Source organism: Sphaeramia orbicularis, chromosome 11, assembly GCF_902148855.1.
Source record: "Sphaeramia orbicularis chromosome 11, fSphaOr1.1, whole genome shotgun sequence".
NCBI classification, from domain to species: domain Eukaryota; kingdom Metazoa; phylum Chordata; class Actinopteri; order Kurtiformes; family Apogonidae; genus Sphaeramia; species Sphaeramia orbicularis.
In genome coordinates, this window is record NC_043967.1 from 2683119 (window position 1) to 2697773 (window position 14655).

The 14655-nt window shown below is 38.6% G+C and overlaps 1 protein-coding gene across 1 annotated transcript; it reads left to right on the top strand.

The window, feature by feature from the left end:
• The first annotated feature begins 4513 nt into the window (after nucleotides 1-4513).
• LOC115427973 (transcriptional repressor scratch 1-like) lies at nucleotides 4514-14067 on the top strand. The gene is made up of 2 exons (XM_030146734.1): nucleotides 4514-5235; nucleotides 13159-14067. Exons 1-2 carry the CDS (start codon nucleotides 5112-5114, stop codon nucleotides 13923-13925), a joined length of 891 nt encoding a protein of 296 aa, XP_030002594.1. The 5' UTR covers nucleotides 4514-5111; the 3' UTR covers nucleotides 13926-14067.
• Nucleotides 14068-14655: the final 588 nt, after the last annotated feature.

The following is a 14655-nucleotide window of genomic DNA, read 5'->3' on the forward strand; positions in this document are numbered from 1 at the left end:
TAACACACACACATTTATCTGAGCTCAGCAGTATAGCTGCTCTCTGTGGTTAGTAGGAAAAGAACTGAAGAGCAGACACTTGGACCGTCATCAGGATGGAGTCAACAGAATGGGTGTATCTGTTAGTGTCGTAGATCTGACAGATGCAGGACACTCAGAGTACAGGTATGTCAGCTCCTTTCATGTATGTATGTATCTTTATTTAAGCGGGACAGTGCACATTAATGAACACATTTATGCATTCCATTTCAGTATAAACATGTAAATATGCCGGAGTTAGCGCCAATGCTAATTTTCAGCAGCAGTCCCCACTTAATAAATAACAGAGATCTGTGCAATACAAAACAAAACAAAACAAAACAAAACAGAGTAATAAGTGCAGTATAGAGCAAGACAGTGCAATACACTGGAAAACAGTACAGTTCAATACACTACAATATAGTACGTGTCAAGAACTAAAATAAACATTTACTACTTAAAGGACAATACACTACGCATCAGAGATTAAAATAAACATTCAGATATCTCTTTAAAGTACTAGTGTTCACATGTTTGGTTGTTTCTTAGCCATACTTTAATCTGGCTTTTCAGTTCCTTTCCTCTGAACGGAGGTTTTTAGTCCCAGGTGCAGGACACAGCGTTATAAAAACAGCTGTGTTCCTGTCGCCGTCACTGAGCTGAAGAAGAAATAGTGATATTGCACTTTATTCACTTATCTTAGTTATTTATCCTATTTCTTTGCTCTATTTATTATTATTGTGACTTCTAATTTTTTAATTTCATGTTCTTATCCTGGTTTTTATCCCAGAGACTGTTTTTATCTTCTTGAAGTTTATATTGTGTTTTATTGCATCTTGTTTTGATTTATTTGATCTTATTTATTTATTTATTTTATCCTTTTACTTATCCATGCTGCTGTACTGTTGAATGGTGGAACACTGAGCACTTTTTATATTGTCTTGGCACTCGATCAAGTACCTGCCGAACAGGTTGAATGTATGTTTTGTTGTAATTCCAAAAGCAATCCCTATGTCTGCAAAAAACAAATCTACACACAGGTACAAATAAAGGAACCTTGAACCTTGAACCAGATTCAGTCAGATCCCCTCACTCTGTTGATCTCCCCCATTGTTCTGTCTCCATTTGGATCTATCTGCATTCAAAAAAAAAAACCATCAAGGCAAAAATATTTATCCTGAAAACCAAACACATGCCCCATGCCAGAAGGATTTTTAACTCTGGTAGTTCTGCTTTTCACTGCTGTATTATATTTGCATTTATTTCATAACTTATTTTTGAAAACTGATGGAATTTTTGAATTTCCCTCCTGGATGAATTATGTATCAATCTTTCTATCTATTTACAAAAAATAAATCTAGACTTTTATATAGGATAATACTTCCCTTCAGGTGCAAAATATGATTGATGTATCTTCTGTAAATATTCACATAAAAGAAACAGTTATTTTCAGATCAGCTGTAACATATGTGGAGTCGCTCTCACACTTTTTGTGATATTCACACAGAAAGTGCTTCATATTCTCTGAACAAGGTGTCTCAGTTGATCCTAAGGAGGTTTCTGCAGTTATTCATTGACCTGCTAAATATAACCACCGTCTGCTCCAGGTTCATCACAGACCTGCTCATCTCTGAACTGGTGCATAAACTCACCTGAAAACACACCGGGTGCAGGGCAGGACCACGTCATTAGTGATACAGCAATGTTAGGTTTTACCCAGGCAGGGTAAAGGTGCAATCCTCTGACAACAGATTCATGTGCACAAGATAGAAATGTGTGCATATTAGTTTATAGTTGTGCAAAAAATAAATATATGTAAACTCTGGAATGAGTGAAATCCAACTGTACGATTGTTCTTTCTCCATCATGAATACACATTCACCAACGTGACTGTACTGTTGTAAATCTGTCCCCACTTCACAGAAGCAGAGGAGCCACAGATTCACAGACTGACCAAGTATCTATCTATCTATCTATCTATCTATCTATCTATCTATCTATCTATCTATCTATCTATCTATCTATCTATCTATCTATCTATCTATCTATCTATCTATCTATCTATCTATCTATCTATCTATCTATCTATCTATCTATCTATCTATCTATCTATCTATCTATCTATCTATCTATCTATCTATCTATCATCCTAAGAGCCAGAATGGTGATGGTCTAGTTTGTCCATGGAGGACATCAGGGCTCTTCCTGAGGCAGTACCAGAGTTTGTTTTCCACATGTTGATTGTAAAGCAGAAGCAGCAGAATGGAGTTGTCTAGGATGTCAGGCTGCCACGACAATTGCACACAGCAGCATTAAAGGTATCAGTTTAGGCTGAACTGAACACATACAAGCAGTGAAGTGCCACTGGTTCCCATACAGGGAACCGCACTGGTCCAGGAGGAGCACTGGTCTGGATAAAGGGAACTCAGGTTGACTGCAGTGGAAAAACAGTGGATTCCAGTGGCAGGTTTCATGGTCGTCAGTCCCTCAAGAACACAAATATTCACAGTTCTTTTCTTTTCTTTTCTTTTCTTTTCTTTTCTTTTCTTTTCTTTTCTCTTGGCATAAAGCCTACAGATTAACATAAGTAATAAATTAACTGGTTTATTTAATTGTGTCATTAGGATGGCCAGTGCTTAGGCCTACATTTAACAGGTAAATGGTCAGTAGCACTGTTCCATCTTGTTATGGCCTCACATTCACCCTTTTACACACACATTCATACACCAGTAGGCGGCTGCTGCCATGCAGGGCGGTGCCAGGCCCTGCTGGGAGACATTTAGAGTTCAGTGTCTTGCCCAAGGACACTTTGACATGTGGACAGTTGGAGGCAGGATTTGAACCCCTAACCCTTTGGTCATTGGAAGAACCACTCTACCAACTGAGCCACAACCGCCCCCACATTTAAGACAGCAAAACAACTGCAGTTTCATAAATTCATAGGTTTTTCTTGTCTCTACATGTGCTGCTATAGTGACTGAATAATATGGTCCCCTGTAGGTAAAATAAAACCTATAAAACAAGAATGTACATTTCTTTAATTGTAGCCTTATCAAAGATATCATTGCTCAATAAATGTCTGATTATGGATTTTCCAAATAGTTGCTTAACCCTTTCATGCATAGTGGTCACTACAGTGGACAGCTATTCAAAGCAGTTCTCTTGTATATTCACAGGTTTTGTTGTTTTAGTTCCATATCAGCCAACACAGTGGACGCTTGTGCATCATTCCATACACAGCAGTTCAAACCATTACTGGAACTTTGCTGTTCTTGATAAACCTGATCTGCACAAACATCTTTGGGTGTAAATCAGTTGCTAATTGTTATTAGACTGTAATTAACAGAGTTTTTTTTGAACAATAAGTTGTTTTTTTGTTGCATATTATCTGCGTAATAACTATTATTATAGTATGTTAAAAATGTGAGAAAACATCAGATTAGCTGCATTTAAGAAATATAGTTTTTACATAGTTTGTCAGTAAATACATGTTTCTTTGCTTCAAAAATTAAACACATGGTGTCCAGCTGTGTGGACAGTTTTGTAACTCCATGAAAAATAGGTTCCTAAAAAAAATTTCAATCATATTGTCTTTTTCATACCTATAAAGAAATAAAAACAGTGAAAAAAAAAAAAAAAAAAAAGACTTGATTAAGGTTCTCATAATTCATGCATGAAAGGGTTAAATAAATAATTGTTAACTGTTCGTCACAGCTCTAATGAAGTAAAGTTAAAAAGCAGGCTTTAATGTCTGCCTTTTCATACAATCACATCACAAAGTGCTTCACGAGCGCAGACAAACAACGTACAAGGTCACATGATCACACAGTGGCGGACAGATCAGAAACGGCTCAAAATGCGACCATAAAAGGCTGATAGTTTAGATGCTCCAGAGTCATGTCTGAGGCTCCTTTGTTAAACCTCACTGGTTCATTATGTAATAAACACAAAGGTTCCAACAGCCCAGGTCTACTCCCATCACCGCTGCTGCTCCAACAACATGCGCCTTTTCCTCCGTCAATAAATTAACCTCTCTCTCTCTCTCTCTCTCTCTCTCTCTCTCTCCCTCTCTCTCTCTCTCTCTCTCTCTCTCTCTCTCTCTCTCTCTCTCTGTATAAAACTGCAACAGCTGATCTCGTGCCTCACAGACCCCCGCAGCTCCACACAGCTCCACCTCACGGAGGACACAACCACAGTGGGTTTGAACCAGGACACACCAGTCCTCCTGAGTCTCGGATCGGTTTTTTGAAGGAGCTCTGATGTTCTGTGGCTTAAATGTGCTCTCCAGGATTAGCCGCTGTCTTTTCAAACCCATTTAAACCAAACTGGGCTTTCTTTGACCGCTACCTTTGAAACTTTGCTGTCCCCAGTCCGTGTGTCCACTGGACTGGACCTCCTGTTCCTGTCCCAGTTTGTCCACTGGACTGGACCTCCTGTTCCTGTCCCAGTTTGTCCACTGGACTGGACCTCCTGTTCCGTCCATGTCTGTTCATGTCCAGTCTCCAGTTCTTCGGTCGCTGTTCTTTTCCTGGTGGTGCTGAACTGAGCGGCGCTGTCCGGTGCTGAAATCCGACACTGCTCCAGGAGCTGTCCGGTACAGGAGACCACCACCGGGATACGGATTTGATGCATCGGAATAAAAACAGCCAACTTAAACGCAGAAGGATACTGTTTTTTTTTTTTTTTTTTTTACAGGATATTGCACGTGCATGTGCAACATCCAAACAGGAACCTCTAACCTAGGGAAAGGCTTTACAGTAATATTTCTTTTGGACCTTTCAGAGCTCCACAGTTCTGCCAGCAGCCCCAGAATTCTCTCAGGACAAACAATCAACCACACAGAAAGTCAAAAACGTGAAGAAAAAAAAAAAAAAAAGCACAAGTAGATGGAAAGTGTTGCGTGTGTCTGACTCTTTAAAGTCATGTCTCCTTTAAATGTCCGAGGATAGTTGATGGGAAGGAAGCAACTTCAGCAGCGGAAAGCAGTGATTTGAAATCAAACGGGTGATTCATCAAGACGATTTAGGTCAGGTTGGGTGTCATAGAAGTGTGTGAGTGTTGTATATGTGTAAGAACACAACTACCGTCCCATCATGCCTCGGTCTTTCTTGGTAAAGAAAGTCAAACTGGATGATTTTTCCGCCGCAGAGCTGGAGAGCTCATACCAGCACAGCCGAAGAGAGGAACTGAGTCTGCGATTCCATCACCATGACAAAGGTTAGTCACCTCCCACGTGTACAAGCACACACACACGCACGCACGCACACACACACACACACACACACACATAGAGCCTGCCTGCCAGGCAGCACCACGGACTTTTATCCACAGATTTAAACCATCAGACATGACTGTTTCAGAAGGAGGAGGAAAAAGGGTTTACAGGGTCACGCTCCGGTCACATAATGGATATCACTGGCACTCATTGAAATTCTATTCACTGAGATGTTCCTTTACTTACAGAAGTGATTACCACACCATCTTGAATCTTTTAATGCAGCATTATGCAGACACGCATCAGAGAGATGAAAGGAAATGATAACAGCCTAGTGAACAGCCTCAGGGCTTCAGAGAAACACATTAAGTAGATCAAATCTAATGAGTGTGTATTACATCCTTCCAAAATATGGTAAAGGTCAGAGAAGAGCGCATAGTTTTCCTCCACAAAAACAGCAGAGGAGGATGGATTCATGAAGGTTCAGTAGTTCACAATATTCAATCCATATGTAAATATGAGAAGGATTATGTAAGACTGAGATTTGCAAGACTCAGCTGTACAGTGTTCGATATGCAAGAACCTTCCAGTATTTTCTGAGTACAAACACATAGTTTATATATTCTAGTATATTCAAGTAAGTTCTCTATGGTTAATGATGTTTGAGTTCAAAACTGAGTGAAAGTACGTCTGTGAATTTTTATATTTTTCATGACAAACAAAAAACAACAGACAATGAAAGAAAGAAAGAAAGAAAGAAAGAAAGAAAGAAAGAAAGAAAGAAAGAAAATGTGACAGTAAATGGTCCCTAGATTTTAAGGAAGTCGTTTTGGGTTTAAACATTTGTTAAAGGTACAAACTGAAATAGTGTCATTCAGCCTTTTTTAAACTGATCTGCACTCTGTCACATCAATGTCCCAAAAGGAATTCGTTACTTCTGCAAAATAATAACTACTTATTCAGTATCATTCAGACAGGATAAGTTCCACAGTGGTCAGAAACATCAGGTGGACACCAGCAGAGCTAGAAGGACAGTAACTGTTCCAGCGGTCATGTGACTGGACACACAACTCTGTTTGGGTCATGTGACAGCTGGATGTTTGTTTCCATCTGTAAAAGAACATTTAGACGTAAAGGTGTTATAGACAAAGTTAGTTTATGTACGTTTTTGAACGGTTGTCAGGTGGTTTTACAGTGTCTCTGCCTCCCTGTGGACAAAAGGAAAACTGTGTCACAAACGTGTCAAACTGGAAACAAACTGGTGTTTTCACATTGAACCAAGGTCAGTGCCCCCCCCTCCACACACACACACACACACACACACACACACACACACACACACACACACACACACACACACACACACACACACACACACACACACACACACAAGCACACACAAAGCTAGAGAGAGAGAGAGAGAGAGAGAGAGATAGATATACATACATACATACACTGTAAAAAATCTGTAATTTAACTGAATTTCACTGTTTATTTTACAGATTTTTCCTGTATTTTTAAGATACAGGAAAATATCAATGAAATGACAAAAACAGACTGTGATTTTACATGTCAAATGTAAAATAACACGAAAAAACTGTAACTGTGAATGACCATTAAATTTCTATTTTTTAAATGAATTTTTTTTCTTTTCCACAGAAAAATACAGTTTAAATACATTTGTAAATGTATCATAATTTCACAAATATTTCTTCTCTATTTATGAGATTAAACTGTTAATTTAAAGTTTAATACTGTAAAAAAAAAAAAAATAAAAAAAATAAAACAAGATAAAATTACTGACAATTAACCGTTAAAGAAGTATTTGTTCTGTAAATTTAACCAGAGTTGTTTGTTAATTGACAAATATCTTGTGTAATTACAGGAGGTTTCACAACAAAAATGTTGAATAAATGTATTTTTGTGAATGTATAACATGTATAAGCACTGATAAACTGTCCAAATACAGTTTTTATCAGTGGATTGGACAACTGAGTCTCACTGAAAATTATATATATATATATATATATATATATATATATATATATATATATATATATATATATATATATATATATATATATATGTACAGGTAATTTGATTGTTTTAATACATGAAAATATTCTTTATTAAACATTAAAAAGTCAAAAAAATATGCAAAATCTCATGTAAAGTTAGGGCAAAAAACTGTATTTTTTTATTATGGAAAATTACCGCATTTTTATGAGATGGTTATTTTCTGTTATTTTACAGTATTTTTTGGCACCCCTGCTGCCGGAATATTACTGTTTTTTTCACTGTTTTTTTTAAAAAATTTTTTAACAGTGTACATACATACATACATAAATACATACATACAGACATACAGTACACCCACCAGTGTGTTTCTGTCCAGTCGGCACATTTGTGCTTTAACAGCTGAGTTCACAACATCACGCACATACTGATGGTGCGTTCACTGACCTACAAATGTCCAGAGAAAACATCAGTGCTTTAGTATCTGCTGATTTAGTTGTGAAATTTAACTGTACCATGTAGAATTGTCTCTTTTTCTGCTTCTTTTCTTTGTAACTGTGTTAGGTTTGTATGCATTAGTTCATCAGAGGCAGATGTTTGGATTTACTTTAATGTTTCATCAGGTCATAGAGCAGCCGTCAGCTGGAAACTAATACAGAGTGAACATATGGAGGCAGAGGACACAGGTTTTATGGTTCAAAACAAGAACAATCTGCACCAGATATGCTGAGGTTCACACTGTGGAATCCAACATGAAATATATTTACATATTTATTTGTCATTGTTTATTTTTCATTGATTTTCTTTGTTTTTTGCCTGAGACCTAGATTTGATATGAAGTCCTCTGGGAAATAAGTGAATTATCAAAGCTCCGAATTTAAAGATCTGAGTTTGACGTCGGTGTTGACAGAGAATAAAAGTGTTCCAAATGAACACTTGGTCCAGCTCAGGTTGTCAGAACACAGACTCAGTCCCTCATTTGAACACAGAGGAACTTATTCACATGTTGTCCTCTGGTTGTGAGTTCAGTCCAGAACTACACACACTGTGATTATTCACATGTTGTCCTCTGGTTGTGAGTTCAGTCCAGAACTACACACACTGTGATTATTCACATGTTGTCCTCTGGTTGTGAGTTCAGTCCAGAACTACACACACTGTGATTATTCACATGTTGTCCTCTGGTGGAATTTTTCTGCAACAAGCTGAAATATTTAACTGTCATAATTCCGTTAATATGCTTCAAACTTATGTGCAAATAAGTGTATCTTCATCATATGGTGCATGTGTCTAATTAAACTATGATTAAACTTCATGGAGGTCACAGGTGACACAAAGCAGACAGAAGATTTAATAATAAACGCCTTAATGACAGAAGACGGTGGGACTCAAATGGTGATGTTCCCTCTGCACGGTGACAATAAATGAATATTCATCCAATATACGGCTTCATCTACTCCATCCTCCTTCTTTCTTTCTTTCTTTCTTTCTTTCTTTCTTTCTTTCTTTCTTTCTTTCTTTCTTTCTTTCTTTCTTTCTTCTTTCTTTCTTTCTTTCTTTCTGTCTTTCTTTCTTCCTTCCTTTCTTTCTTTCTTTCTTTCTTCCTTCCTTTCCTTCCTTTCCTTCCTTTCCTTCTTTCTTTCTTTCTTTCTCCTCTTTGCCTCTTCTTCTCCTTGTGCATTATCGACCCGTTCGGAGCCTTTCTCAGAAGTGCACTATAAAATCATATTAGCAGTATCAGTATCTCCTCTGCTGCCTGTGTGTAAATGCTCAGCCAGTGCTAATTGAAATGGAGACGTATTGATCGCTATAGATCCTCCTGAGTCGTGGCGGTGGGGTTTTACCTACCAGCGTGTCCTTGTGTCTGTTTGCTTATTGAGTGTTGATGCCAATAAAAGAAATAATCAAGCAGCTGAAATCATAACATGGCAACAAATACAAGATTTGATAGAAGTTGTGTGAATATATGTGTGGAAGCTGAGAGGAACAGGTAAATGTGTTTAGAAAGTGAAGAAAATGTAGAAAGGTAATGCTCAAAATATGTTTAACTCATACAGACCCACTGCTACTTTTGTGGCACTTCTCAAAGGTTTTTTTTTTCTCTATTTTAAACCTTTCTTGAGTGATTTATCACCATGTACTCTAATATTATGCTCTGTATTTTGCATTTTTAAGTGAAAATCAGGTATTTTCCTACATTTAATGTAACTGATTATGTAGATGTCCATTAAAACTCAGATTAAAGTTGAGGTTTATTATATCCAAAACAGAGAAAACTACAGAAAATTATGTTTTTTCTGCAAAATATGTTGTAAACTAAAGATGAAATAAGTGTGTCCATCCACTGTCACTGATCCAACTCCATGGGTTTTACTGGTGAATCGATGTTGTAGAAGATGACAGTGTTTCCATGGTAACTACAGAGCCTCTGAACATCCAAATATGGTCACATCTGATGACCATGAAAAGATGAAGAACTGTATTTTACACCAATTATTGACATGGATTGATAGGATTAAAGGATCAACAGGTATTAAACAGTTTAGATCAGTAGATGGTTTAGGTTGAAGGTGGACATTTGGATCTTTAAGGGTTAAAGGTGGATGTTTGGGTCTGTAAGGGTTAAAGGTGGACGTTTGGGTCTGTAAGGGTTAAAGGTGGATGTTTGGGTCTGTAAGGGTTAAAGGTGGACGTTTGGGTCTGTAAGGGTTAAAGGTGGACGTTTGGGTCTGTAAGGGTTAAAGGTGGATGTTTGGGTCTGTAAGGGTTAAAGGTGGATGTTTGGGTCTGTAAGGGTTAAAGGTGGACGTTTGGGTCTGTAAGGGTTAAAGGTGGATGTTTGGGTCTGTAAGGGTTAAAGGTGGATGTTTGGGTCTGTAAGGGTTAAAGGTGGATGTTTGGGTCTGTAAGAATTAAAGGTGGATGTTTGGGTGTTTAGAGTTAAAGGTGGACGTTTGGGTCTGTAAGGGTTAAAGGTGGACGTTGGGTCTGTAAGGGTTAAAGGTGGACGTTGGGTCTGTAAGGGTTAAAGGTGGACGTTGGGTCTGTAAGGGTTAAAGGTGGACGTTGGGTCTGTAAGGGTTAAAGGTGGACGTTTGGGTCTTTATGGTTAAAGGTGGACGTTGGGTCTGTAAGGGTTAAAGGTGGATGTTTGGGTCTGTAAGAATTAAAGGTGGATGTTTGGGTGTTTAGAGTTAAAGGTGGACGTTTGGGTCTGTAAGGGTTAAAGGTGGATGTTTGGGTGTTTAGAGTTAAAGGTGGACGTTTGGGTCTGTAAGGGTTAAAGGTGGACGTTTGGGTCTGTAAGGGTTAAAGGTGGACGTTGGGTCTGTAAGGGTTAAAGGTGGACGTTTGGGTCTTTATGGTTAAAGGTGGACGTTGGGTCTGTAAGGGTTAAAGGTGGATGTTTGGGTCTGTAAGAATTAAAGGTGGATGTTTGGGTGTTTAGAGTTAAAGGTGGACGTTTGGGTCTGTAAGGGTTAAAGGTGGACGTTGGGTCTGTAAGGGTTAAAGGTGGACGTTTCGGTCTTTAGTGTTAAAGGTGGACGTTGGGTCTGTAAGGGTTAAAGGTGGATGTTGGGTCTGTAAGGGTTAAAGGAGGACGTTTGGGTCTGTAAGGGTTAAAGGTGGATGTTTCGGTCTTTAGGGTTAAAGGAGGACGTTTGGGTCTGTAAGGGTTAAAGGTGGATGTTTCGGTCTTTAGGGTTAAAGGTGGATGTTTCGGTCTTTAGGGTTAAAGGTGGACGTTTGGGTCTGTAAGGGTTAAAGGTGGATGTTTCGGTCTTTAGGGTTAAAGGAGGACGTTTGGGTCTGTAAGGGTTAAAGGTGGATGTTTCGGTCTTTAGGGTTAAAGGTGGATGTTTCGGTCTTTAGGGTTAAAGGTGGACGTTGGGTCTTTATGGTTAAAGGTGGACGTTGGGTCTGTAAGGGTTAAAGGTGGATGTTTCGGTCTTTAGGGTTAAAGGTGGACGTTTGGGTCTTTCGGGTTAAATCACAGTCAATAACCTGAAAGTAAAGTATCAGATCCTCACAATGTTGAACAGAGATGCTGTGTTTGACATCAATAGCAGCTTCAGGAACTGGAGATCTGTTGGAAAAAGCGCAGCTGATGAACAGCATGTGTGAACCCTGCACTGAAAAATAAAAACGTCCCTCTGTGAGCAAAGTAAAAACATGACCAGTGTAACAGTCAAAATGGTCGAACCCTTAAAGACCCAAACATCCACTGTGCACCTAAACCATCTACTGATCTAAACAGTTTAATACCTGTTCATCCACTAATCCTACCAATACATGTAAGTAAGTGGTGTAAAATACAGTTGTTCATCTTTTCCTGGTCATCAGATATGACCATATTTGGACGTTCAGAGGCTCTGTTCGGTACTTCATGGTACTAAACAGAGCAGTTACACTCACTGTTCATGCAGAGGTGGACCTTGTAGACCACATTTGACCTGAGATTGTTGCTTGACTGTCCTCACTGTAACTGTTGATGTCACTGACTTGTAATTTGTAAATTACCAAAAATAGTCACTTGTCCAATGAAGGGTTAATGAGAGATTTGACTGAAAAAGTCACGTTTTCTTTAGTTTTCTCTATTTCTGATATAATAACCCTCAACTTTAACCTGAGCTTTAAACATCTACATGATCAATAAATTAAATATAGGAAAACACGTGGTTTTCAGCCCAAAAAAGGCAAAATGCAGAGGATAATATTATAATAAATGATGATGCATCACTTGAGAAAGGTTAACCCTATAACGCCAGATGTATCATATTTGATACATGAGTTTTGAAGCCCTCTACATGATCAGAGGGATTTTTTTTCTCGTAAAACCTGATGTGTACAATTAGATACATGCAATACACAGATAATCCACCAGGGGGAGGAGTTCATTCACCAGAGGCCTTTCCAGTGACACTACAAGACTGTCATTAATGAGGAAGGAGGAAGAACTGGGACCATTTACAAAAGGAGTTAACTATTTGTTAGACATGTTTGTGTTGTATGAAGTTTTTGTTTGTTCTCTTTGTTCTACTGTAAAAAAGTAAAATTACTTCAAAATATTTCCATTTATAAATTATGCTTTTACACAAAATGTAGACAAAGAGAGCAGCTTTAACCCTTAAAGACCCAAACATCCACCAACGACCAAAATCATTCACTGATATAAAATGGTAAATACTTGTTGATCCACTAATCCTATCAATCCATGTCAATAATTGGTGTAAAATACAGTTCTTCATCTTTTCATGGTCATCAGATATGACCCATGTGGATGTTCAGAGGCTCTGTAGTTACTGTGGAAACATCATCTTCTACAACACTGATTCAGCATGACAGTGGATGGACACACTTATTTTATGTTTAGTTTACAATGTATTTTGCAGAAAAAAAAACATAATTTTCTTTAGTTTTCTCTGTTTTGATTATAATAAACCTTAACTTTAATCTGAGTTTTAATGGACATCTACATAATCACTTATATTAAATGTAGGAAAATACCTGATTTTCACTTAAAATGCAAAATACAGAGCATAATATTAGAGCAAATGGTGATAAATCACTCAAGAAAGGTTTAAGATAGAGAAAAAAGTCATTTGAGAAGTGCCACAAAAGCATCACTGGGTGTTCATGGGTTAAAAAGAGCCGCTCGAGTATTTGATACATTTGGTTGGTTCTTCTTCTTTCGGTTCTTCTCTGTGTTGACTTCATATTCTTTTTAGAATCGATTTTTAAGGTTTTAATAATGCCTTACAGCCTCCTCTCTGGCTGTTCTAAAGTCATGTCTCATTCATTTTATTAATTTAATCCATTATTTGACTTAAACTGTACTTTGCCTCTCTTGTTTTGCAGTTGTATCTTTCTCCCACTGTTACCTGATTGTTTGGGTTTCTTCTCTCCAGGCTTCGTCAACGATTATCTGAGTCCATCTCCTTATGGTGATGTGGTGCGAAGTGACTCATCCGTCATTTCCAAAGTAGCGTCTCCGGGGCATCCCTCCATCATTTACAGCCACATCGATGACACTTACACCGGCGACATCCACGGTGACTCAGATCAGCCCGACAGCCCACGGTCCGAAATTTCATCGTCGGCCGGAGGGTACATCAACGGGGACGCAGCCGTCAGCGAAGGGTACACCGTGGATGCGTTTTTCATCATGGACGGGCGATCGAGAAGGAAAACGACAGAAAACCCCAGAGGCAGCGTCCAGAGACACACCTGCAGCGAATGTGGCAAAACCTACGCCACATCCTCCAACCTCAGCCGGCATAAACAGACGCACAGGAGCATAGACAGTAAAATGGCCAAGAAATGTCCCACGTGCGGTAAAGTCTATGTTTCCATGCCTGCGATGGCCATGCATCTGCTGACCCACGACCTCAAGCACAAGTGCGATGTTTGCGGGAAAGCGTTCAGTCGACCGTGGCTGCTGCAAGGCCACAAACGCTCACACACGGGGGAGAAACCGTTCGGCTGCACACACTGTGGGAAAGCCTTCGCCGACCGCTCCAACCTACGCGCTCATATGCAGACACACTCGGCCTTTAAGCACTACAAATGTAAACGCTGTAACAAGACATTTGCACTCAAGAGTTACCTGAACAAGCATTATGAGTCAGCCTGCTTCAAGGGGACCTTCTCCCCCCTGAGTTCACTGGGGGAATGACGGACTGGAAAGGACTGACTGGAGTTTGTGTTCTTTAGTTCGGTCTGATTTTACATGATTCATTACCTACTTCCTTATGGGGTAAGGAAGCTGTCCAAATATTCATGTGCATAAGACATATATGTGCGCATAACAGCCTATAGTTGTGCAAAAACAAATATAGTTGTGCAAAAAACATAAACATAAATCTGTGTAAACTCTTGAATGAGTTCAATCGTACATAAATTGTATTGTGTGTATTTTATCAGAATATGAATGAATAAGTTTAGACAAGAATTACAAACACACAACTGTACGATTGTTCTTTTTCCATCACAAATACGAATTCACCAACATGACTCTACTGCTGTAAATCTGTCCCCACTTCACAGACATTATTTCTGGAGTAGAGGATCCATGGATTCACAGACTGAACATGAGTTCAGCTCAAGGTTATCGTTAACGAAAACTAATGAAATGATGAAAACTAGAATTGAAAACACATTTTTGTTAACTGAAATAAATAAAAACTATAATTAAAAGAAAAAAACGATAACTAACTGAAACTGTATTGAGTGTTTACAAAACTAACTAAAACAGATAAAAATTATGGATAAAATTAACTTCGCTTTCGTTTTTGTCAACGTCGGATTGATATGAAATAGATTTATTTCACTCTAGCAATTTTAGCTAGCGGCACCATACGACACTTCAGGGTCCGTCACTTGTGTTCACTTGTGGTTTCCAGTCG